Raw genomic sequence first — 27,036 nt, 5'->3', positions numbered from 1 at the left:
TTTAGTTAATGAGAATGCTTGTAACTGGCACACTGGTTGATGCACTCCTGTTGGCTCCCCCAGTGTGGGCACTATGCCTCTAGTGAGAGGCAAGAATGTGGATGGTAGTACGTAGAATACTTTTTGCCAATCCGCATGGTGTAAAATACATCAAGGGAACTCTAGGCATTGCAGACACAGCTACAGCATCTCTCACAAGCATCTAAAAGTTGTGCTTCTTTCTAGAATTTCTCCTGCCCTTCTGAACTACATACACATCAATTGGGTCTGTCTGAAGTCATATTTTCTTTTGATGCTGATGGTTCCAGCAGTGTACAATGGTCATGCCAGGAAAAGCAAACTGGCTCAAGACACAGCTGATAAGAACCAAAATTCTCTGAGAACTGTGTTTCCTTGTCTTGTTTTACCAATGCATGCAAAAGCTTTTAGCCAACATGATCTGGCACAATTAATTGATAAATGACTGCTTACCAAACAATTCTGTCTCACAAATGGTTAAACAGTCAATTCTGTATTCAAAGTTTATTACTGTCATACCTCCCTCTACTTTCCTTTCATTGGAAGAAAAATCATCTCCATTTATTCCAAGTCATGAAAAGAAAGGGGAGTTTGCTGAAAGGTAATTATAGCACTTACACAAACCCAAGTTGTAACGGAATGCATTAAGTAGTAATCTATAATTTACTTTTCAGACTACAAATCCTTCCAAGGCCGAAGCTTTCTAATTACTACTATAAGCTTTCTGATTGCTACTTCTAATTACTACTTTAGCTTTCTTAGTAGTAATTTGCCTGATATTCCTGAATAGAAATTATTTTGTGTTTGATTAAACATGTGTTGCCTTCATGAAAATATTAAGCCGACATGTGACCTTTACTCTGTTAAATTGTGAACTATAATAACATTGGGAAACAACTCTATTCTACATTGTCACACTTTAAAGGAAGCATTTTTTTCTGTTGTGTCTATACAGTAAAGCCAGAGCTGAATGTGTGTTTAGCTGTAAAAATGCATTCAAATGTTAACATTGTTGCATAATTCCATGATTCTTTAAATCATTTTTCACCTTCACAGGCCTTATCTGAAGAATATATACAGCTTGGTTGCAAGATTCTGCAACTGCCTGATCCTACTTAAAAGACTGAAAAGAATCGCTTGTAAGTCTATCTCCCCAGCAAATACCAGCTCAGGATTGCTTAGAGCACTAGGCAGGTGCACATCTAGATACAGTTTCTTGCATCTAATTTAAACTTTACAATCTGTACAACCAGATATTCTCAATGTAAATAATACAGTTTGCCAAATTTCCTTTATGCAAATATGTAATATCTGAACTACTTGTATATAGTTATGACACTATTTGCCTACCTTGGTAAAATGCCTCAGTGAGTTTTTCTTAATGTTTGGGAAGAAGGGCTGCACTTAGGGGTGAACACTATTTCCCAGGCCTTCAAACAAACTGTAAATTTCACAGTAATGATATGCTCCATGCTTTCTCTGAAGGAGTGCCAGTTTTACCACAAACAATGAAGACTGCTTGCCAACTTGGAGCACATTGTTTATGCAATTTATCAGCACACCCAAAAGCAAGCAAGTTTGCCATCTATTCTTTGTATAGATAGCCATCTATTTGTTGGCAAAGAATTTGAATGTAGCATTTGAAAATACCTTTCCAAGTTACTGTGATTTTCCAAAAATCACCACAGAAGCACATGTTTCTGTGCTAAGGAAACATTGAACATTCTCTGTTTTGTGATGCCTAAACATAAATATGTAAAATTGCTTAGCATAATCCTATAAAAATTAATATTTATGTGCAATAGTATTTGCAGGGATAGGTTTCCTTGAAATTTTATGTATTGAGATGTACAGATGATCTCATATTTCAGCCTAAATAAACGTTAAATATCTTGAACCTTTAGGTAGTATATATTGACTACATTTTAATACATTTTATTTTGATAATTTTAAATAGATGATATGGTAGTGAAGGTATTTTTAACCTTTTGTGAAAGCGTTCATCCTCTAGAAAATCTTGCTGAATGGTTTATAAGCAGAATGACGAATTGCCTATGCATTTACTGTTCTTTTCTGTATATATGCTGTTCTTTATGATGATTTGGATCTGAAGAATTGTGACTGTAGCTATACTACATGCTGTTTTTTTTTTTTTTTTCTGGCTTCTCATTTGCACTACTGCCTGAGAGGTGTTTCCTGAAACATCATTCCTGAGGGTGATAACTGCTGTTGTATACAATAAAACATTGATATAATTATTAGCAGTTTATTAAACAGGTTCATTTTTCACTTTGGCATTTCAGTGACGAAAGACTTCAGTTCAGAACATAGTAATACAGAAGTGAGGTTCAGTACAGTGCATGCTAACTACTTCAGGATAATTGTTATAGGCACTTGCAATAGAAAAAGCCTTTTGGCATAAGTTGTTTTTCTTAGGAGGTAATTACTACTCTGATGTAATTACAAGGACTTCAGTGGTATTATTTAACTGTAGGTAATACAATTAAATATTAAGATAGAACACTTTCTTCAATTGTTTCCATGCATCACTGATCAATCCTGAGCATGTTTATTTACCAGTAAGACTTGCTCCCTTGCAGGTTTGCATGGGATTGCAGCCTAAGGCTATTAAAGCAGCTATTGCTTTTTCACCACTTGTACTAAGCTTTTTCTTGTTTCAAAAACAGCTGTGTCTGTTAAGAACCATTTCCTGGTTCTGCATAAGGTAGATCAGATAACTCTCACTTTATCACCCTTGAAGGCCATCTGAAGGACAAAGAAAAGAGATACACATAAAACTAATGTTTTTATATGCTGGGGAACATTTGCTGTGGTCTTCTGATGACAAGAAGGGGGAAAAGGCTAATGGAAATATGAGACCATTGCCCTGTCAGCAAGAGTGACTGTTTCACACTCTTTCCTTCCTTAAACATTCTTGCAGTGCCTCAGCTTCTTAGAAAGAATTTACCAAACTGTTCTTGGACAGAATGGCAGTTATGTTCAGTGAGTGTCTATTCTAAGCTTAGGATTAAGCTTAAAGTAACCACTTCTTCCTTTTTGTGGAAATATCCCTGAGTGAAGTGAGTTGAGTTAGGCTAATACCTTTCCTTATCCTGACTTGCTTCAGTGATTGTAACAGCTATGTCTCTCAGGAGGAGGATCTGATGGAAGGGCAAGAGTCAAACTTGGTACTGTCCAATAAGTTAATATGCAAATGCTGTGTAAAGAGGCCTTTCAAAAGTGGGTTTCTAGAAGGTGGAAGTTGAAAGCCTGGTTAACAATGACTATTGTCGTCCCCCCCCCACACACACACACACAATTTTTTTGAAGTCTTTAATAAAATACTTTTGGCAGAATCTGACAGGGTGAATCTAACCCCTATTCTATTCCACCCTCTCACTGTGTTGCACAGAAGTGAATTGAACTTCTTGGGCAACCCAAATCAAGTAGAAACATTTGTTTCTAGAAAGATGTAGTTCAGTGGCAAGTAATTCTGGCAACCTGCCTCCTTCCAGAAATAAGCATTTCTAGCCATTTGGAAGCTTTCCCTAGAACGCTTTCCCACTAAATCTCTGTTGTATAAGGAGTGGGCCCCATTTGGGCAACGCAGTTGGCAGGATCTGTCATTTGTGCAACAGAATCAGTGGCAGCACAAGCGCCTTTTGAATACTGCACACTGGGTTAAATCCAAAGAGACTATCACATAATGGAAATTACATTGCTGTTCCTCTGTGCAGTACCAACTACCACCCCAAGCAAATACTGAGGATCAGTACTATGGGAAATGGCATGGCAGGCTGCTGGTAAAAGGGGAAAGCAGTGGAAATTATATATACTTGCATAAGTGGAATGCCTATTTCATGCAAGACATCTCTGGATCCAGCCCATTGCTTAGGATCAAGCTTTAATTATGTGCTCCAATATTGCATATTCAATAGAAACTATCTAACCAGAAATAAATCCAAAGGCTATTTGGAGAGAATTGCACACATCTGTGAGCAACAACTAACCATCCAACAGATAGTCCACAGTGAGGGAAGTTAAGCTGGATTCAAGCCATATCCAGTAAAGAGGTGATAGCACAATTAAAGTCAGCAGTGGGAACTATGGTGTGCATCATCACTGATCCAATACTGGGAAACACCCAGTAGCTGAAACTTTTATATGCACAGAGGATATATAGAAAGAAGCTTCCTTTGGCACATTTCATTTTTGGCAGTCTCATGCACAGGTTGAAAATATATTTTTTAAGGAAATGATAATGTATACAGACTGGTATTATTGAAGGCTTAGAAGGTTTCTTGGCCAATTCCATCTTCACAGGGGTAACAGGTTTTGGGTTTTTGTTTTTTCATTTTGATGGAAGAAATAAAGAACCCTTGGTTTGTGGCAAATTCATATTCCACAGTTTGCATATCCAAGCACAATGATTTAATATAATTTGTCTAATGTATATTATTGTCCACCTTGGCTGCTTTTATTCAGCTAAACAGTATTTGGAATGGTGCTCAGACTAGAGAGGAAGGACATTAGGATCTATTCAGAAAATACCTTATAACAGCATGCATACAGATTATTAGATCTTCTGTATAGCCAGCTTAGACTTTACCAAGACCTAGATTCAGATTGATCTGCATTTTGTATAGCAGCAAAGCAAACCATGTACTTGCAAACTAAATCTATACCACTTGCGTGGCCATTTTTTAAAAATGCATACCATTTATCTTATGGCTGTATGCTTATTTTTGGAATGGCAGAAAATAATAAATCTCTGTAGAAGTGGCAAGACAAAGAAAGTGTTAATTGATGTATTACATTTAATAGGCCTCAAAAATACTGCAATGACTCAGTCATAGCCCAAATCTTAGAGTAGTTGAATACTGTATTTAAAATGACTATAGAATGAAAGTTGAAGTATATTAAACATGGATCTTTGGCTAGAAACAATAAGTTATTCGTGTCTTTAAGAATTATACATGTATGCTTCCATTTTTCCATAAGCAGCTTGCCAGAATACATCATGGGTGCAATTCTAAATTAACTAAAAGCAGACTCACTGAAATCAATGGGACATAAAACATGACTAACTTATATCCCATTGATATCAGTGAATCTGCTCTATGTATGACTATGTTTGGATCCAAGCCAAGGTATGTATGGTTGGTATAGAAGTGAATAATTTTTTTAAAGTAATTGCAACCTTTAGGAACACACAGATGTGAAAATAACCATCAAATACCAAAAATTTAAAAGCCAAATGTATCAGTTAATTTGTAATACCTTCATTTAAAAATGAAAAAAAAAAAAAACCCTTATACTGGAATTGGAGGCACCTTGAAATGTCAAAGCCATTAAAATAGTTTGCCACAAAACATTGGTTTTACAGTAAGGTTTGAGTTCCTTTTGGTGATTTGCTGTTGCTACATTCTTACTGTGAGTGCTGAATTAGAATAAAAGTATATGCAAATTTATACAAAGACTGATAACATTATTTTGCCTATAAAGCATACAGATCTCTATCAATGTAAGGCGCATGCGTGTGTGTGTGTGTGTGTGAAAAACGTTCACAACTGTTGAACCTTAGAACTCTTGTTACGGACTTCAGGTAGTATAGAGGTTAATGCTGAAATAAGACTGTCATGTAAGCAAGAAGCATGGCACCGAGCCATGAATATTGGTGCAGTGGCCTTGAGGATATTAAGCATATCATATAGGGGATAGTGAAATATTGTACAAGGCAAGTTAATGTATGTAATCAAATAGACTATAAGACAGCATTTAGTAGGAACAGGCATGAAAGACTGCTGTAACATAATTCTGTATCTCCCCACACATTTCATTTTTGGAAGTGCATTAGACTGATACACTTGTATGACAGAATTAATATAGAGATTTTATTCATTTAAAATAAGCTGGTACAAGTTGCCAAGATGTTTATTGTTCTCAGGGTATAAATAGCCTTTCCATTTTGAACAAATAATCAAGCATTGTGATTTCCTTTCTCTTTTTTTTCCTCTGGACACAAGGAACATTTCAAGCACCTTCAGTTATGGCTATTCACTCTCCTGACACAACACAAACTGACATGTAAATATTTTTGTCTGTTTTTTTAAAAAAATTTGTGTATTTTCTGGGGAAAAGCAATTATAAGCAATTTAAAACATAGAACTGAAAATACTGCAGTTCCTACTAGCCCCCACCTTCATTTTCCATCATTAATTTTACAGTTGGCACTTCAAACTAATTGGTTTTTTTCTGATATTGGCTATCTCTTGATTCCCATATTGCAATGACATTAAAATATAGCAAGAAGACTAGAAAGTGCAAGCAGGATACAGCAGAGACAGTGAGCGGAAATAAATCCGGTAGCCTCTGTGGAGGATCTATCGTAGCACTCATTAAACTCAGGATGCCCATCAAAGTTATTGAGACAAGGAACTGAAAGAGGGGAGGGGAAAAGGAACACAGGTTAGCACACAGATGTACGATGTCCAATAAGTAGTTTCATTGCTTGGATGCTCTGTTTTCATCCTTATGGAGGATATTTCAGTAAATACAGTACATATCTAGCATGATATCTTATGTACCAATTGCCAGGGCTGATGCAAACATAGTCAGGTTAAATTACTTAAGTGCCTGAACGGGAAAGGATTTCTAATACTGACAATGTATGGAAGCACAGAGAACAGGGAACTCAGTTTTATCATTCAATTTGGATAGGCAGGTTTACCTGTAACTGTCATTCTTTGAGCAGTCATCTGTGTATTCCCACATATGGGCTCTGTGCCAGTATGCAGCCTGTTGCCAGAAAGACTCAATAGCTAGGAGCATTTTGGTGGGAGCCCCTTCCCTCTCTGGCATCCATATAAAAGGGAGGAGCTCCCACCATTCCCTGAGTTCCAAAGAAGACTATCTGGTTTGTCTTGGGACTGAGGATTGGTAGTACCAAACCTGCATTTAATGAGCAGTACAGTAGAAAGAAAAAAACAAAATACCTATAAACACAGCTAAGTCACAACACCCAGTGGGCTAGATGGATGAGTTGTGTGAATGTACAGATGACCACTCGAAGAATGACTGTTACAGTTAAGCAACTTGCCATTCATTCATTTATTTATTTAGAAAATTTCTATGCCGCCCCATTCGCCGAAGCCTCGGGGCGGCTCACAAAACATTAAAATATAATATATTAAAAATATAAAATGAATTAACAATATTTTGACTGTTACAGTTAAGCAACTTGCCTTTCTTCTTTGTGGTCTCTGTTTATCACATACATGGGTGACTAGCAAGCTTCCCCATTCCTGGATGGTGGATCTGTATCATCATTGGAGTATCAGTGAAAGAACTGCTCTCCCAAATATGAAACTCTGGTAGTAGGATGCCTGCATGCAATGCCAAAGAAGCCACTATCGTTTGAGTTGAGTGTTTGTAGGCCAATAAAACTGTCTGTACAATCGTCCCTGTGGCAAAAGGACTTGCTGGTCACCAGTTTCAAGGCTGCTTCTAGAATGGAGTTCAGTTGATAGTGGAGAGGTGATTGTGTGTGCCCTAGAGCCATATCTTACATGTAGTCAGAGGGTATGGACATCTGAGTGAAAGATCCTCCTTTGATCCCCAGATATCAGCAGAAGTTAGATGTGGTTTCTCTCAGGTATGTTCAGAAGTTGGGTAAACCAAGGCTTTCTTGGCCATCAGGGGATGGGCATGATGCAGTCAAGGCATCCTGCTGAACCTTCCCTAATACTCACATTATCAGAGGAAATTGAGAGGAAAGATAAAACAAGGTTCCCCATCCAGTGTAGCAGGAACACTTTTTCCAGAGAACACATGCCCTCTCTTGCCTGAGAGCAGAAGCTTTCACAGCATTATCCCGAGTGGCAAAAAGATCTGACCAAGTTCCCAGGATCTCATGCAGAGTCTGATTCCATTTGCCACTCATGGATGTCAAGACTCTCCTGCTCACGGAGTCCGCTAAGCTGTTGTCAGACCCAGCAATGTGAATGGCATTAGGGTTATACACTGGTTGACAAACCAGTACCAGATCTGAATTCCTAGCTGCGTTAACAAAATCAACCTGGTGCCTCCCTGCTTGTTGATGTGAAACACCGCTGTGGTATTGTCTGTAGCAACTTGTATGTGGTGTCCTGGCAAGAAAGTCTGGAACACCATAAATTGTCTCATACTTCTGTAAGCTGTATGAGACAATTTATAAGCTTGCAGGCTTCCGATTCATTACGTGTTCCCAGCATTTGTAGTGAGCCACAGTGGGTTCCCCAACTGAGCAGGGATGCCTCCATCATTACTGTAAATGATGGCTTGGGACCAGTCCTTTACAAAGGTTGTTGTGTCGGGTCCATCAGGCAAAGTTGGAACAGACTGTAGCAGGCATCTGGAAATGCGTTCCTGGGTAGTTAACCACTGGATTGAAGAAGTGGGCAAACCACAGCTGGAGCAGTTGTATCTGGTCCCCGGCAAAAGGAAGGATTGCAACAGTTGCTGCTATGAGACCAAGAAGCCACTGAATCTGGTGGACCAACACTACATGTTGCTGATGGGGTTTGGAGGCTGTCTTGATCAATGCTGCTTCTCTGGATTCTGAGATATGCTACCACTAACACCCAGTCACCCAGATATGGATATACTTGGACCTCTTGTAGAAGAAGGTGAGCACATACCATGGACATACATTTTATGAAGACCCTGAAGACTTAAGTCCAAAGGATAGAATTGAAAATTGGAATGTCTCACTGGATTAGGGGAGAATGCCCTCCATCTTGTTTCAGTATCATGAAATAACATGAAAATAACCCAGGTTGAGCAAACAGAGTGGGGCTCTGCTGAATCACCCTTTTTCATAGGAAAGAGTGAATCTTCTCCAATAGAACTGGTGGTGCTGACATGGTACTGATGGGTGGGAGGGTATCAAATTCAATCTTTTAACCTCTTTGGATGATCTAAAGCACCTAACTATCCAAAGTAATCACCTGCCATGCAGGCAAGTAGGAGAGAGACAAACTGGTGAGGGAGGAGGCAAGGGACCAGCCCTAGGAATCAGTCATCACTCCTGCTTTTGTTCCTATCAACTCATCTTTGTCCCTGGGAAACATTGTCCTTCCACTTAAAGGGCACTGGTGGATGGTATTGTGCCCTGTCTATTTGAGATGGGGGAAGGAAGACATTCCCTGTCAGTTCCACTTACGTGGACTAGAAGTGGGGTATTGGAAGAACTGCATTTACTTTGCTGTGGTCCATGCTTTATAAATAGAGTCCATGTGCTCATCTGTCAGGGCACTGAAAAGTCCATCCCTGTCAAAGGGCAGGTCCTAGATGCAGGAGCAAGCTTCCTGTGTCAGACCAGATGAGCACAGCCACATGTACATCCATAGCACCACCATGCCAATCTTAACCTTTGCCCCACAATCCATTTGATGTCTCACAGCATTTATTTGGATCCTGGAGAGGCATACCACCTCATTCTGGAAACACCCTGGTGAGGTCCTGCTGTTGTTCTGGTAGGTAATTGCAGAGCGCCCAGCTTCTCCCACAAAAACAGCTGGTACCTCACCATGGTAACCTGGTAGTTCCCTACCTTTGGTCCCATAGATACACCTTTCCAGAGTGTCCAGATGATGTCCCTCATTATCAGAGAGGGTAGAGTACTGGCAACTCAATCTCCCTTGCACAGATTCAACCACCACCAAGTTCTGCTTAGGGTGCTGGAAGAGGAAGGCCATGTGCTTCTCCTGCACACAATACATTCCCTCCAACCATTTCAACATTGGAGCCACTGAAAGAGCCTTCCAGGACTGCTGGACAGTCTGTAGGACAGTTGGGAGAAAGGGGATGGTGACTGGCATTGATTCTTTAGTCTAAACATCATCAAAGACTGGGCCAAATATTTTCTCTGGTGACAGCGGTGTCTGGATCCAAGGGTATGAGCCATTTGCTGGATTTGCTTAGCAAAGTTGTTGGATTTGCTTGGCGAAGTTCAATGATGAGGTGTTATGCCCATTAGCTACAGCCGCATCTGGAGAAGAGGACCTGGGCTGTACTGATGGTGAGGTGGCCTAATTGGACTCATAGCCCTTGATATCCAACAGTGAAGACAGGTTGGAAGGAGGTGGTGCAGGAAAACTGGAATGGCAAAGCAGCACAGATGGCTCTGCTGGGTGACAAAATTTCATGGTTGACAAAGCAGGTTGGGGTTTTGGTGGTGATGGAAAGCTGGTGGTTCAGCAACTTGTCTGCACTCCCCAAAATATCAAGATGATACATTGGTTGGTACTGGGAATCATACATGGAGCCCTCATGATAGGGCCCAATCAAAGAAACACTGGTATGATTGTGTTACCGGCAAACCTGACTGAAGCTGGGGAGTGAGAACATTTCCTGCGGTCCTCCGTACCAAACAGATCCAGTAAAACTCAAGCTGGAGATGGTATCACATGCACTTTTGAAACCGTGGCCAATGGGAGATCCAAGATCCCTGATTTTACTGTCCAACACAGATGCCGAGACAGGTTCAGGTCTTGGTACAGGTGCAGACCTTGGTACAAAAATAGTGCTATCATGGGTGGCTCCAAGATGGATGGTACCAGTTGTGAATCCATCCAGTACTATTTGGAGTTCAGGATCAAAGGGTACTTAGTCTCCATTCCTTTGGCCCATTTAGCCAGTTTCATGGCAATTTAAAACTTAGCTGCCTTTTCTGGTGTTGGGGGCAGCAAAGGAAGCATGGAGAGAGTTGAAGTTGCAGTGGCTATGGTGGACAACATGGACCCTCCAGATGGGATAGAGGCCACCATAACTGGGCAAGAATAATCAGGCAAGCCTAAGATATCGACCGTGTGGACAGTCTCGTTCCATACATCTGCGCAGAGAGGATGGGCCCCTTTGTTTAGGAGCCTCTTTCATAAACGCCTGGCCATGTGCACACTGATCCACAGCATGTCCTTTGCCCAGGCAGAAAAGGCAGCAAGGAATGCCCATCAGGCAGAGGCAGCCTAGCACCAGAATGAATGCATTTATGGAAGAGTGTCTTTGATACCAACTTGAAAAGGTGGAAACAAAGGCAACTAGAAGAGATAAAGAGAAGAAGTTCGGGGAAAATGGAAAATTTATTTCTTTTTGTATGTTTAAGGGATCTGATATGAGGGAGAAATGAAAGAAAGAAACTCCAAATTTTGTGGGGGAAAACACTCTGAAGAGAAAGAATAGTGAGAGAATTTCCTGATGGACCAAAGGCAGTTGACCAAAGGCACTGAGGGAAATGGCAGGAGCTCCTCCCTTTCATGTAGACACCAGGGTGGAGGAAGGTTTCCCTCCAAAATGCTGTTTGCCCTTGAATCTTCCTGGCAACAGGCTCCATGCAGGTACAAAGCCTGTATGTGTGATGCACAGAGAGCATGAAGGAGGAGGTTATAATTATGAAGTGTCAGATGATGACCAAACTGCTTTAAATGCTAATGTTCCAGCAAGTTTCTTCAGCAGTGGCATTTCTACTCTGTGGAATTCATAGCACCAGTGTCATTAGGGAGCTTGACAACTATGTATGATGGGTTATACGTAATTTAAACTTGCAAACAAAAGTAAGTATATATGTGCCCTATAGCCAAATTAATAGACACAGAACAAAATTTTTATAAGTATTACTTACTAAATTCTTCATAACCTTTGGTAAGTTCTTGAACCAAGGTAAGTATCTTCTAATTGAAGTGGAAAGTCTTTTTAGCTGCAGATCCTCTTCAGAAGTCTTTTCAAATATTGAAAATGAAGCTGCACACACTGTGAGAAAGGCCAGTGTTGTCACAATGTAAGCCAAGAGCAAGCCATCCTTAAGGAGAAGGGGAAGCATGCTGTTGAGAGACACATCTAAATTAATGTGTGTGCTATCAAAGTTACCTACCCTACATTTAACAATGGAGGGTATGCTTTAAAAGTCTTCAGTTTGAATGGACCTAAGTTTGAATGACTTACCTGAAGGTGGAAACAAGTAGAAACCATGTAGACATAAAAGGAATTTCATTTATAACTAAGCAAACTGGTCTAAGGAGAAAATAGAAAAACAAGAATTATCAAAGTACTGTTTTAATTACTTACCTTCAGAGTTGCTACAGTACACTTTCAGTATAATGGGCAACAACATGTAGGGCAATGCAGTAACTGGGTTGTGATTTGCACATCTTGCCTGAAATCACAAGAGTCACTTTTCTACCCAAATAACCATAGACAGTAATAGTAAACACAGCTGGTGTGTGTCATCAGTACTATAGCTGCTGGGGCTACTGAGAAACACAAGGAAGCTTTCTCAAACTTTGCAGCAAGTCCCCAAAACAGCCCAAAGAGCTGAGCATGCTTATTCACCTCAGAAAGCTGAGTCACCTGTTGCAGACAGCTAAACAGGGTGGGAAAATTGGAATGGTGTATCCTAGAAGTCTTGGCTGGTTGGCACAATGAACAGGTGCACTCCACACTGCAAATTTCCAGGTCCCACTAATTGCTACAAGATAATTTCTAGAGTATCATAAAAGTACTTGGCAAGGATCATCAAAAAAATGACTGAAAGTAAGTACCGGAGGGCTTCACATGAAGCTCACATAATGGGGAATCTGTAGGTGGTCATATTGAGTCAAGAACTGTTCTTCAGTCACAAGTAAATTCCAAAAGACTTGACAGCATTATGATGCATGAACCTGGCTTCTCACAGCTCCACACTCTGAAATACCAGCAACATCTCTACTGCATACTGGCCAATTTTAGAGCAGCTTCCTTTCCAATGCCAGCATTCCTGATGCTACTTTCACATGCTTGGTGTAAAGAAAGCAAGAACTCTACAGTTTACAGACTGCACCAGTCTTGGTGCAAAATGTACTTTATTCTGCTCCAGAGCTGATGCTCCATTGCAGATCCAGATACTTCCAGATAAAGGTGTAAAATATCTTCTAAGTATAAATTACTACTTACATTGAAACTAGAAGAATAGATTTTTCATGCACTTGGAATGAGAACAGGAAGAAAGATAATGCACAGCTGACCTTTAAAAAGAATGTTAACAAGTATTAATGCTTAACACAAGAGCTGCTGTATGTCCATTGACCGGACCATGTAAAAATACTATTCAGCAACAGTAACCAATGTATTTAATTCTGCATATACTGTGAAAAGCAATAGTCAGTACACAAAGTTTATTACCCTAAAAATAACAGTATGTTCCAGAAATCTGACCATTAAAAATGTTTGAAGCAAGAAACTGTTTATATCATGCCATATTCAAAAGGCTCTAGGTAGTTAATGCCAATTTATAACACCTAAATTTTATTATTTTAACATCACATTTGAGAGCTTTTCTGTATAAACTATATAAACTATATAGACATAGTTTATATATAACTTTATTTCTGATTTATATATGGCTTAAGTCAGTACAGGATTAGCATGAAAATTATATTTAGAATTTAATATTTTCCACATAACAGTACAGAAATCCAGAATGCTGTCATCTTAAACATGGAGCATACAAAAGTGCTGCTGGTTCTCAAAATTAATATTTCAGGATTTCAAGAACTGATTTCTTAGACAAGTCCTAATTCAGATCTGCATCTATTTACTTCTTGTAATCACTGCATAAACACATGGTCACAGAGCAGAGGCAATTCTGGGCATCTGGGCACAACATGTTCACACCTGGAGTTAAGGGATTCCTCTGTATCATATGAATGTGTTTTCTCTTTTTAAATAGAGTGTCTACAAAAGAGAGATTTAAGAATCCTAGTGGAAATACAAGCTAAAAGATAGAAAATGTAGAAGTTGAAAAAGTACCAAGAAACTTAATATATTTGAAAAGGGATTATTTTGAATTTAGTAATAAGAGTTCAAGGATGTTGGCCAATTCCACACAACAAAAGAAGTTTAAAAAATGGAGTAGTTAGGGACAAAAACGGGAAAAGTGCAATCCAATGAGATAAATTAGGATTTTTTTTTCAAAATTATATACTGGGGGAGAATTATCATTAGACAACGTTAGATCGTATATAGAAAAATATTGAAGAAAAGCTACAACAGATAGATATAATGGAACAAACAATCAAGAGGAAGAAATAGAAGAAAGTATTAATAAGCTGAAAATAGGAAAATCTCTTGGGATGGATGGATTAGGACTTGAATACTAAAAGTTTTTTTAATTAATGCAAAAAATTAAAGCTCTGTTTAATAAAATACTAAGAGGAGGAAATGTGCCAGCATCTTAGAAATGTTCTAGAATAGTTTTGATTCCTAAGCCTAATAAAGATTTTATTGACTCAGGGTCTTATACTCCTATATTACTGATAAACTGAAACTCAAAAAAAATTACAGCAATATTGGCGAATAGAATGAATTTATTTATAAATATTTTAAAACAGATCAAAGTGGCTTTATAGCAGGGAGATAGATGGCAGATCTTACCAGAAGAGTGTTGACTGTATTAGAGTTAATAGGTAGTGGGGAATTCAAAGCTGGTATAATATCCCTAGAAATTTTTGAAGTTTTTGATTGTGTGGAATGGCCAACAAGAAAGATAATAAAGAAGCATCAGGATTTGGAAACCATTTAAAGTCGTAATTGAACAACTATATTCAGCTTATGTAGCAAATGTAATAGTAAATGATGGCATAACAGAACAAATACTCCCTAGGTACTAGACAAGGATGTCCTGTTTCTCCAATACTGTTGTGTTAGTCATAGAGTTATTAGCAAATAGTGCTGGGAATGATAATATAATAAAAGGTATATGCTTCAAAAATGAGATTAAGATCAGCTTATTTGCTAATGATACTTTATTAACCATAAAGGATCTATTAGAAGCTATGGATCAGCTATAGAAAATTTTATAAAGAGTTTCTTTATATGAAGTTGCTAAATTTATCTTAATATTTCTTTCCCACAACTTTCGACATTTCTGGAGCTCAATACTATATCCAAAATTTTGTGCCCATGTTAATCATAGTTTTCTTAACTTGTTCATCTTCCATTTTCATATGCAAAAGAAAATTATATAATATTTTAATCATTTTTTCATCTGATTTTAAAACTACTTGGTCAACCATTGTTTGTTCTTTATAAAAACCATACATTCTATAATCTTTAGCATGTCTTGATTGTATTTGTACCTGTTGCCACCAAGAAAGATCAATACCCTGTTCTTGATTTGGTTTCAGTTTTCCACCATTACCTAAGATATCATTATACCTCACAATCATGTTAAAGTTCAATGCATTTGGATATACAAGGTCTTCCATAGGAGAAAGCCATCTCGGCATCTTAAGTATAAAGTTTTATCTTTAATTTTTCCAAGACCAACATCAATGAATTCCTAATATAATAGTTTAGAAAGTAACTGTGTGTCTTACATTTCTCCTACCACATAAAAGCATGTCATCCCATTTGTAAATCATGTCCTTCAAGATATAAAATTCTTTTGTTTCTTAATGTTATCCATTCTTTTAACCACATTAAAACACATGCTTGATAACACAACAATCAGTCAGGAAGACCAAAGCCCCCATTCCCTTTAGCCTCCTGGAGCATTTTTAACTCAATCCTTGATTTCTTCTTTTGCCATATAAATCTCAAAACTTGTGTATTTAAATCATCAAAAAACTTGTGAATTTTTCAGCCTTGAGAGCCCTGTCCCAAAGCTTCATTTTAAAGCAGCCTTCTCTGTTCTTCTTGACCTGCTTCATAAAGACCCGGCTGTGAGGACACTTAACAACATGGTGTCCCTCACTGAGGCATAAAAGGCAAAGTGAGTGGCCATCGGTACACAGCATTTTGACACCACAATTTGTATACTTTTGGAAAGCTGGTCTCTGAGCCATCGAGCAAAGAAAGAGAACAAAGTTGAGGTAAAATGGTAGAAGAATAGGATAAGAGTGACAATGTACTTTTTTTTTTCTTTTTGAGGGGGAATATTAGAAGAGAAGTATAAGGGAGGAATAAAGTTGAAAGGGGTATAAAAGGTCAAAGAAATTTCATGAAGTTGTAAGATGGTGAGACTGAAAAACTGCAGTAAAGTTGAAGCTAGGAGAGACCCATATCACAGTGAACGACAGCAGTTGAAAGTGAACCCTTTCATTCCTAGTGCAAACAGGCAGGGGTCCCGCCAAAAATGTTATGCTAGGAGAATCTTCCCAAACTTAGACACTACACAGGCACAGCACCCAGATGTGTGATGCACAGAGACCACGAAGAAGAAACAAGGATGCCTTTATTATCTGATTGGCTGTTTCTGTGTTTAGCATAGGTCATATGCAAGGCAACAGAGTGTTCAGGACACCAATATGCGGTGACAGAGATTCAAAATAGGCCTCTATGAAGACAGTGATGTGGCTTCCCTTTCTGCATCTGCAATATTAACAATTTGGTTTATAAGTCCTACTGATGCCATCTGCTAGTGAAAGCCAAAGCAGAAGAAAAGATGAAAGAAGAGATGGACTGACTCCATAAAGGAAGCCACAGCCTTGAATTTAGAACAGCTAAGCAGGGATGTCATGGATAGGACATTTTGGAGATGACATAAGTTGGAGATGACTTGACAGCACATAAATACAACACTGATGCCATCTCAAGAAATCTGGGATACTTTAGAGGCAACTGCACTGTGCCAGGCTCCTAACAAGTCCACCTATGGATCATAGTCCTTTAAGTGCCTTCTGTCTTGGCCCCAGATTTTAAACAATGATTTAGAAGCAAATTACATGTTGCATTCTTCTCTAGATTCTATAATTGGACCTGCTATCTGGGAAACACAATTTAGGAAGATATATGCCAAAAGTGTTTACAAACTCCTTTTACAGATCTTAGCGGACTTTCCTGAATGGCCTCCAATTTCCACTAAAGAAATCAAGTCTCTGATTGACCAACGTATGTGAGGAAAAGCCCCAGGTATTGGTAACATTCCACCAGAACTTCTGAAAAATAACATTGACTGGTGGGCACCCTTTTTGGCTTCACTGTTTACATACATTGACCACTCTGAGCATATTCCAAAGGAATTATGACAGGCAATTATAATATCAATTTTCAAGAAAGGGAAGAGGAATGATCCAGCTAACTACAGACCAATCAGCCTGCTCAGCCTGATTGGCAAACTCTATGCCAGCCATTTGTTAGATAAATTAAAATTCTTTGAAAGTTAGATGTATTAAGATGGGCCATCTCACTGATTCTATCAGAACTTAAAAAGGCGTGAAACAAGGATGTGTACTGGCACCACTGCTATTCACCTTTTACATTAATGATGTAATTAAATGGCTAAATAATCTCAACATACTCTTCCCCAAGCTAGCAGAAAGAAAGATTCCTGCAGTCCTATGTGCCGATGACATCATGTTACTTTCCAGAACTGCTGTAGGTCTTAGGAGGGCTCTGCAGGCATTTAGTCTCTTTTGTAACGAGAACATGCTGGAGATCAACTATCAAAAAACTAAGATTATGACCTTTGGGAAAAGACCCAAAATCAGGGTCTGGAGTGTCAATGGACATAGAGTAGAGCAAGTTACATGCTTTAAGCATTTAGGGGTGCTGTTGCAAGCCTCAGGAACAAGGAATGCCCACCGTGAATATGTGGCCATGCTGGCCCAAAGATTGGCTCAGACTATAGTAAGATTTTTCTGTACCAATGGAGGATAGTATAGCCCTGCTGCTATCAAACTTTTTCAGGCCAAAATATTACCACAACTCCTCTATGAGACTCTCTAAGGCCCAATATCCTCTAGTTTTGCCCCATTAGAAAAAGTTCAATCAAAATTTCTATGGGCAATTTTTCGTATGCCTAGCTGCGTTTCTAATGCTGGTATGTGCCTAGAATCAGGACTGATTAAAATAGAGGCTAGGGTAAGCCTCTCCTCTATTGCATTCTGGCTTAGATTAAACTATTGCCCCCAAAGACTCACTTCATTAACCCTTCAGGACTGTTTTCAATTGTCCTGCCTATCTGCAATCCTCCTAAAATTCACATCTGTAGAAGTCTCGCCACGGACTCTTTTAGTGATGGGACTAGATCAGGCAACAGCAATTACTAAACAGAGAGTGTTAGATACTGAGCAGCAATGTGACATCAGGAGAATACCAAATTTTCTGGCATGGGAGAACACCAGAAACTTTGTTTCCACAGCACCTTATTTATCACTCTTGAATATATCCCACTTTTCAAAGGGTCTTCTTTCTTGCAAAGATGGCGAGCACTCCCCTCTGTGGTCTTGGAGGAGAAATATTGCAAGATGCCAATGGCAGAGAGGGTTTGCCTTTGTGGTGTTGGAGAGCTTGAAACAATTGAACATGTTATTTTTTACTGCTGGTTTTATCTAGAAATATGTGCCAAGTTTATTTCCCACCTGTTTAGAAGGTGGCCAGACAGATCTGATCCTGAGGTTGCCAGGAAGCTTCTTATAGGCACCAATGTGTAGCTCATAGTTTGTTATGCTAGGTTTTTCACAGCTGCCTACAAGATCCACAAAGATACTGTATGCAATGTTTTAAATTTTTAATTAGAAATTGTAACAGGACAAACATTGGTCTCCATAAAGACTGAGCAAATGGCATGAGCCCCGCCTATTTATACTAAAAAGGGAGAAGGCAGGGCTTCCACCAAAAATTCTAGGCTTAGCTAGGAGAATATTCCTGAACGGAGGCACTGCACAGGTGCAGCACCCATATATGTAAATATGCAGGTGGTCACTCAAAGAACAGTTACTGGTAAGCAACCTTATTATGCAACCTTCTTTCTATGCTTGTTTACAGTAATACCTTGGTTCACAAACACTTCTGTTAGCGAACAATTTGGTTCATGAACAGAAAGTTTGGCAAAATTTTGCTTCTGTTCATGAACTTCACATCAGGTGATGAACATGATCACGGCCATCTTCCCCACATGAACACGAACGTGGCCATCTTCCCCGCTCTGACATGTGGTTGAGATCGCGGTCACAGACTCACTCTCCAAACAATAACCTCCTCCCCACCCACCTTCCTGTTCTCCATACCAGAAGTCGCCTCAAGCAAGGTTAGTGTTCTCTCTCTTCATACTGTACTGCATTGTACTTTGTTTCATATTTTTGTAGTTTAAAAAAATTACATATGGTTCAGAACGGATTAAACTTATTTATATTGAACCTTATGGGGAAATTTGACTTGGTTCATAACCAATTCGGTTCACGACCAGAATCATGGAATGAATTAAGTTCATGAACTGAGGTACCAGTGTACTTAAATGTAGTAGGTTCAGAGGAAAACAATGAAAGCTATTTGGGGTAGTGAAAACAAGTCCTACAGATAAAGAACTGAGGATATTTAACCTGGAGAAGAATAGACTGAAGAGGGATATGATAGCAAAAAGGTTGTTCTGTGCTGTCCCAGAGGGCAGGACTAGATGATGATGATGATTCATTTCATTCCTATACTGCTCCACAGCCAAAACTGTCTGGGTGATTTACAATACATCAAACAGACAATAAAAAGATACTAAAAGCAGACATAACATTAAAAAGTTAAAAACAGTTAAAACAAAGCGTAACAAAGAATGACTCCATAAAACACCTGTGATGGGTAATCCCCTCTAGCATCTGGCTGGCCAGGTAAGTCTTTCGAGGCCTTGGAAAAGAGCTATCTTAACCTGGTACCAAAAAGATGACAATTTTGATGCCAGGTGGACCACAGTGAGAAAGCTGTTCCAAAGACAAGGGGCACCACAGAACAAGTCCTTGTTGCAACCAACCAAACTTTCCTTGAGGTTGGCACTCAGAGGAAGGCTCTAGAGGTTGAGCATAGTGTCCAAGGAGATCATGGTTGGGACAGGCACCCCAACAGTTACTGCAGTCCCAAGCCATGTAAGACAATATAGGTTAAATCCACCTTGAGTCGAGCCAGGAAGCAAACAGACAACCAATGCAAATATGCTGGACCCAGTCTTATATGTTTGGACCTATGAGTCCTGGTTACTAATCTGCCTGCCGTATTTTGCACAAGCTGCAGTTTCTGCACTGTCTCTTCATAGGATGCATTGCAGTAATAGATTACCGTAACACAGATTACTGAAGCCAAGCAAACCCTGTCCAGATAGGGGCACAGCTATGCCACTGGCTGAAGCTGATAGAAGGCACTCAGAGCCACTGAGGCCAGCTAAGCGTCAAGTGGCAAAAATGGATGAAGAAGCCCACCCAAGCTAGGAACCTGCTCCTTCAGGGGGAACGCAAGTTGAATACCCTCCATCCCATCAAAGGAACCACCCACCAAATGCATCTCAGTCTTGTTTGGTCTGAGTTTCAGTTTTTTAACCCTCATCCAGTCCAATGTTGCAGCCAGATACTGGTTTAATACATCCACAGCCTCACCTGCGGATGATGAATAGGAGAAAGAGAGCTGTGTGCAATAAGCATACTGATGGCAATGCACTGCAAAACTCTCAATGACCCCACTCAGCAGTTTCATGTAGATGTTAAATAGCATGGTGGACAGAACAGATCCCTGAGGAACTCCATGGTGACAGATCTAAGGGGTTGAATAATATTCTCCAAGCACTACCTTCTGGGGATGGCTCTCCAAGAAGAAGCAGAACCATACAATGCAGTGTCTCCTATGCCAAAGTCAGAGAGTTGCCCCAGATGGATACCATCATCTGTGGTATCAAAAGCCACTGAAAGGTTCAGAAGTATCAACAGCACAGATAATCATACAGGGGACCAAGGCTGTTTCTGTGTGAAAACCAGGCCTGAACCCCAACTGAAAAGGATCCAAATAATCAGTCTCATCCATGAGTGTCTGGAGTTGATTGACAACCACCCTCATTTGAACCTTGCCCAGGAAATGGATACTAGCCACTGGCCCAAAGTTATTAAAGTCTTCTAGGTCAAGGGAAGATACCTTCAGAAGTGGTCTCACCATCGCCTCCTCAAGGCAGCATGGGACCACTCCCTCTTGCAAGAAGGCATTAATCATCTCCCTGGTCCAACTGGATGTTCCTTCCTTACTGAATGTTGTAAGCCAGGAGGGGCAAGGATCCAGTACAGAGGTGGTTGCATGAACCTGTCCAAGCATCTTGTCAACATCCTTAAGCTGTACCAACTTAAACTTATCCAATAAAACTGGACAAGGCTGTGTTCTAGATTTAGTGAGCTTAATTAAGGAAGGGTAGATTTGGACTGAACATTAGGCAAAACGTACTGATGGAAAGAGTAGTTGAACACTGAAAACAATTACTGAGAGAAGTGGTTGGCTGGCCCTCACTGGAAGTCTCTAGGCAGAAGTTGAAACAACCATCTGCTAGGTATGCTGTAACTCCTAATTTCCTGTTACTGAGCAGGAAGTTGAACTAAGTGGCTTACAAGGCCCCATTCCATATTTAAAAGATTATTCTAAATACATATTCCGCTTGTTCTGTGTATGCTATGTGGCTTCAACATCATCTCTATCCCTTTTTTTTAAGTGACCAAACTTAAAGAAATCCATGTAGGAAGAATACAGTAACCAAAGAGCCTTAAGGTAATTCTGATGGAAGAATGGTTTCAACTATAAAGATTGAGGACATGCCACATCATGTTGCTTTGCTATACAGAGAAGGAAAAAAAGAAGACAGACAGCTCCATCCTGAGATGGAGCACCTCTGGCAACTCAGAAGACAGGCATCTTTTGAATCACTTCATTAAGAGGGTTAGATATTTTGAGTCATATAGACTGAGTCTCTAATAATTGTTAGTAACTGCCCTTCCTTTACTCTATTTTTTAATTTTCCTCCCCTCCCCACCTCTTTCTATCCAGAATAATAAGGATGAAGAAAGACAGATAAATACATATATATTTGTAATTTAAACATACAATAAATTTAATTTATAATTTTAAAATAAATTTCAAAATAATTTAAAGAAAGGTAAATTTTATATTTATTTCAAAACTTACAAACTTTAAATGTAGAATTTCTGTCATATACTTACCAAGCCATATTTAAATCCTTTGAGAGAAGGTTGGAGAGCAAGTTTAATGCAACTGGGAAGTATGGTCAGGAATGTTAAAACAAAGCTAAAATAAAATAATTTAACAATTTTATTAAAATATTGATTTCAATGACACTGAGTTCACCTTCTCAAAGACCTGAACAAGGCTGAATCAGACTTGAATTATTTAGGAATAGCTGGTATATATAAACTTTCACATTTACTGAAGAGAATTAAAGTTGCTGATTTATACTCACAAACTCTTAAATAAACAGCAGCTGTATGAAACACCAAGTATTTAAATCATATTTCTATACAGAATTTGAATATTTACATTATTTTAAAATACTCTGTTGCAATTCTTTCAGGCATGCAGTTCAGGTTCTCTTGCTCTCACTTACCTTAGTTTAAGTTGGGTTTCTGCTGACAGAGCTGCCTTTATCTTGAAAATGACACTTATAGTACACCAAATATTGGCTACTTTATCCTGAAAATATATTTAACATAATGCATTATTTTTTTGTGGTGGCAGCAGTGGGCATTATTAGTTGAATGGTAGAAGCCTTTCACATGGATGAATATCTGAATCTGAGATGAAATGCATCAGTATGACCCTGATTCAAAATCATGGACAACATTGGATTAAGACAAATCTTCAATTAACAGTAACTGTATTTTTGAAAAAAGGAACCCATAGATCATGAATGTTATAAAAATCACAAATTGACATTATCAGGTTGGGGCTTTTTTAAGATAAAGATGAAACTTTTCTCCACATGCAAAACCACACTATACTTTGCCACTATTCTGTTACTAGAACATATTTAGCTCAGCTTACTAGTTGCTAGCAGTGACAGAGTTAACCCCTAATAAATCAAGAAGTCTAAAGACATTAGCAGTTGTGCTAGGATCACTTTCCAAATTAAATTTGTAACCGCACAGCTAGCATGCTCATGAAACTCATCCCTAAACAGCTGCTTCAATCACAGCTGTGTAGACATAACAGCAAGAAAGCTACAACCAACAACTGAGCTACTCCTCCCTATTCACTTACAAGCATACAGAACACACACTGCAAATTTGCTGGAGGTGACAAGTGCCTGGCAGCATGCACGAGCACAGAAGATGCCTTCCCAATAACCACCAAGTTTTACAACTATCAGCATTTGTAAATGGGAACCAATGCAAAGAACCTGCAACAGGAACACCAGTCTAAACTTACTGTGTATTGCTTACATAGTTATTTGGCTTAATATCCAAATAAGTTGTTCCTCTACTAGCTCCTAAAATACTTCATTTAACATTAAACCCACATGTGTAACGATGTGGGGAAAGGATGTGATCTTATAAAACATAGATTAACCTCACTAAAGCCTAGCAATAGGTAAAAACAGGCCGACACTGTAAACAAACCAAAGAAGATGACAGTTCTTTGGCTTGTGAATTTCTATATACAGCACACTTTATGCAATTTTGTAACATGCAAGTGGGGAATAAGATCTCAATTTTTTTTCTTCCAAATGCACCAGTACTGCTGTTGTGGATGTTAGCAGTTTTCCAAAGCAATTCTGCTGCAGAGTTAAATCTCTAGTTCTCTCTCTCCAGTGCAAACCAGTTAATAAATGTTATCTCCATAATAAAACCATCTACTTTATGCTTAACACCTTCAACAAAGCAAAGTGTAGCTTTCCAGCTTAGCAAATCAGGGCTCTTAATGTCTTTTCAAGCATATAACATTCATGCATTAAGCCAATGAATATTCTGGAATAGAAACAAGAAAACCTAGAATGGATTTAATTCATGTTTTAGATCCTTTAGATAATATTGTGCAAGGACATTGTTAATTACTATGGAATTTATTTGAATGGAAAAATGTGTGTCTGAACTATAGATCTGACGATGGGATAAATGTTGTCTATTTGTATAATATCCTGGAAGATGCCAGCTGAGCTAGGGGTTAAACACTGGATTAAATAACTGGCAAGATATGATGGTCAGAGAAGCGAGATCATATTACTACCCTTCTGGTGTATCTTCCACATGAAATCCCTAAGGGTCAAAGTGAAGGTTTCTCAAGGGAGCTAAAAATATAAAACATTTACAAGAAGCTTGGTGTGTGTGTGAAGGGGGGCATGAGGCATACCTCAAACAGCCCTCGATCAACTGGAAAGAGTCTTCTGAGCACTTGCAAAATATGTTTGACATCTGTACAAAACGGGAGCCAACAAAGAGCAAAAGAAACAACTACAGTAACCCCCAGTTTCATTAACAAAAAGAACCTGTAAGAAAAAGAATATATTAATCCATGCATTGAACAAGAAAAATAAGAGATAACATAAAAGAAAATAAGAAATGTTTCTGCACTTTCAAATTTGAAACCAATTTGAATAGATAATCTAAAGTGGGGAATCTACCAGCAGACGAGATCAGGGATAAGGAAACTGTAATATATATATAGTTTTAAGTTAAAAATGCAAAACTCTTATCTTCTAAATCTGGTTGTCCATTTGTGACCTGTGCTTAACTAATGACAGGTGTTGAAGAGAAAAGATAGTTGTGTGTATTTTGATACACGATGGACACTCTTAAAACTATTTAGTATGTTATTTAATGACTTAGGCAAAACATTTTCTACTGGGGGAGGGAGAGTAAAGAATTATAATGACATGAATCCCTTCTCCAAAAGCTTAATCAAGAAATGAATGACATGCACAAATTCCCAAGGCAAGTCTGCCTAAGTGCATTCCAGGGCCATTTTAAAGATACTCACCCCTTCCCCATCAGGCCTTTTTTGAAGCACTTTCCCAGCAGATAGCAGAAGAAGGGCAAAGAATGGTAGAGCTCCATTTGTTTGTAGTTTATGGCTAAACAAAATGCAATTGACCCCAAAATATCCAAATCATAAGAAAAACAAATTACTCCCCACAATGCAAAACCAAGGCTCACAGAATTATATATGTTTTTATGTTAAGGATAAAATTTCATAGAGAGCTAGGTTATAAAGAATAAATAACAGCAGTGCTTCATATGGCCTCCTGCTGTTACCAGTACTGATTTGCCTATGCATGAAAGTTTAACAATACTTAATAGTCCTTCCAAAGAAGTCAATGTAACTTGAGAGTACTTAATACTGCCTGGATTGTATCCTGAATTCTCTAATACTGATAATCACTCATCACTTTGCCTCTTACATGATCTTTCTTACTATTTTATTACCAAAGTTCCAAGCAAAGCATTGCCAATGCAGTAGCTTCTACACTGCTAACTTGCATTTTAAAAGACCCTGAAATGCATGGTCTGTCCATGGCCAGCTGCAATTATCATGATGATGGGCAGTTTGGTCAGTTTTTCTTAAATGGCAATAAATGTAGATTGACTGATACCTCACACTAGAGCCTATAAATGGCCTCCAGCTGAGCTGTATTTTGAGGCAATGCCAGATGGTATGTAGTGCTTTAACTGTGATGGTGGTTTCATACATATAACTTGTGTTTCAGTCATCTAGAAGAATTCATTCAAGTGAATTCCCAGTTACTTCACATTAAATGAACATGAAGCAACACATTCTGCATAAGAAAAAAACATTAGTTTATGTAATAACTATAGATGCATAATCCATAAACCCACATGCAATAGCATAGTCTGATACATACTTTCCCAGAAGTAAGTTGCACTATATTCAGTGGAGCTTATTCTCAGGTAACTGGGCACAGATATGTTCCTAAAGCTGAGATCCTATACCTACAACTCATTGAATTCAATCAGATTTACATCTGAGTAGACACAGATTGCACTATCAGTGTCTTTTTCATTGATCTTATTTATTAATATTTATATATTAGAGAATCAATTGCATTGGTAATATGTAAAGATCTGATTTCTTATAATGGTACAAGGATACTGAAAGTGTCCATAGTCAATCAGAATGAGTCCTGGATAAAGCAATATGCAGAGAGAACTAGAAATCTGAGAAAGAAATTTAAAAAACACATTTAACATATAAAAAGCCCAGCTAATTTTGTGATAGGTTATTGTGCCCTAGAAAAAAAAAATATGACTAGTTTAGGCCAAACTATTTCACTTCTGCCATCTAAAATGATGCAAGTAAGGTAACGCTAAAGTCCACTGTATTACTGCACCAATATATGTTTTATTACTGTACAAAATGCAATTAGTTTAGTTAGGTCAAGAATATATTTAAATGTCTGAATGTTAGGAATGTGGGTGCATGAACTGAAAATATGTTCAGTACATACACCTCCAGCCACATTAAGATATGCTGACCTGCTTTGTCTTGGACAAAACAAAGTCTAAAGTGCAAGTAAAACTAAAATTTTATCTTCACCACAATGAACTTATTCTAAGATCTACTGTAATTCTAAGATTCTAAGATGTACTGTAGAGGATGTCCGCCTCTTGCCAACACTTATAACCACTTACTCAGTGAATTCAATCAGATTTCTATCTGAGCAGATACATTTGTACTATCAGTGTCTTTTTTTACTGATCTTGTGAAAATTTCTGTATATTTTATAAAATAAGTAGGAATTGTTCAATCCTGCTCTCATACTTTTGCCATGCAAATTACATCCCTTAATAGTGTATATTAAAACTGGTATATTTTGTCAGAGCCTGGGAAAGGCCTTTCTCTGGACTCTTTTCACCCTCTATCCAGAAAAATCCTTTACTCCCACTTCAACAAACTTTCTGCCATGGTGTGATTTTTTAAAAATGTCCCTTACATATTAAACTGTTAGCCATTTTTCTACCCTTTCTTCTACAGTGGTACCTTGGCTCACAAATTTAATCTGTTCCACGACTCTGGTTGCAACCCAAATTAGTTGTGAGCCAAGTCAAATTTCCCCATAAGGTTAAATGTAATTTTTTTTTAATCACAGGGAAGATGGGCACGATCGCAGGTGCACTCGAGTGGGAGACAGGCGCGATCGTGGGCATACTTGGGGGGAGACGGGCACGATCGCAGCCATTTCCCCCCCAAGCATGACTGTGATCTTGCCCGTGCAGGGAAGATGGTCACAATCACGATCGTCAC

General features: G+C 38.6%; 2 protein-coding genes across 9 annotated transcripts in view; one reads left to right on the top strand and one right to left on the bottom strand.

Annotated features, from left to right (window-relative positions):
- Positions 1–3,404, top strand: part of LOC123023339 (integrin subunit beta 3 binding protein) — a 64,607-nt gene extending 61,203 nt beyond the window's left edge. For 3 of the 5 annotated variants that reach the window (XM_044429902.1, XM_044429898.1, XM_044429896.1), the window contains one exon: positions 1,075–3,404. In XM_044429902.1, coding sequence (XP_044285837.1) covers positions 1,075–1,137 — 63 coding nt within the window. In that variant the 3' untranslated portion in view covers positions 1,138–3,404. Of the gene's footprint in view, positions 1–225; positions 267–1,074 lie in introns of those variants that run through there. The other 2 variants (XM_044429900.1, XM_044429897.1) reach the window with 2 other exon arrangements.
- Positions 1–27,036, bottom strand: part of ALG6 (ALG6 alpha-1,3-glucosyltransferase) — a 56,277-nt gene that overhangs the window by 3,213 nt on the left and 26,028 nt on the right. For 3 of the 4 annotated variants that reach the window (XM_044429892.1, XM_044429893.1, XM_044429894.1), the window contains exons 7-15: positions 25,885–25,949; positions 24,754–24,939; positions 24,127–24,262; positions 22,385–22,470; positions 21,984–22,068; positions 12,985–13,055; positions 11,998–12,066; positions 11,678–11,876; positions 5,891–6,456 (exon numbers count right to left, since the gene is read on the bottom strand). In XM_044429892.1, the coding sequence (XP_044285827.1) occupies positions 6,259–6,456; positions 11,678–11,876; positions 11,998–12,066; positions 12,985–13,055; positions 21,984–22,068; positions 22,385–22,470; positions 24,127–24,262; positions 24,754–24,939; positions 25,885–25,949 (1,095 nt within the window). In that variant the 3' untranslated portion in view covers positions 5,891–6,258. Of the gene's footprint in view, positions 1–5,890; positions 6,457–11,677; positions 11,877–11,997; positions 12,067–12,984; positions 13,056–21,983; positions 22,069–22,384; positions 22,471–24,126; positions 24,263–24,753; positions 24,940–25,884; positions 25,950–27,036 lie in introns of those variants that run through there. The other variant, XM_044429895.1, reaches the window with a different exon arrangement.

This window comes from Varanus komodoensis, unplaced genomic scaffold, assembly GCF_004798865.1.
Source record: "Varanus komodoensis strain SLA01 unplaced genomic scaffold, ASM479886v1 scaffold20_1, whole genome shotgun sequence".
NCBI classification, from domain to species: Eukaryota; Metazoa; Chordata; class Lepidosauria; order Squamata; family Varanidae; genus Varanus; species Varanus komodoensis.
This window is presented reverse-complemented; position numbering and strand designations above follow the sequence as displayed.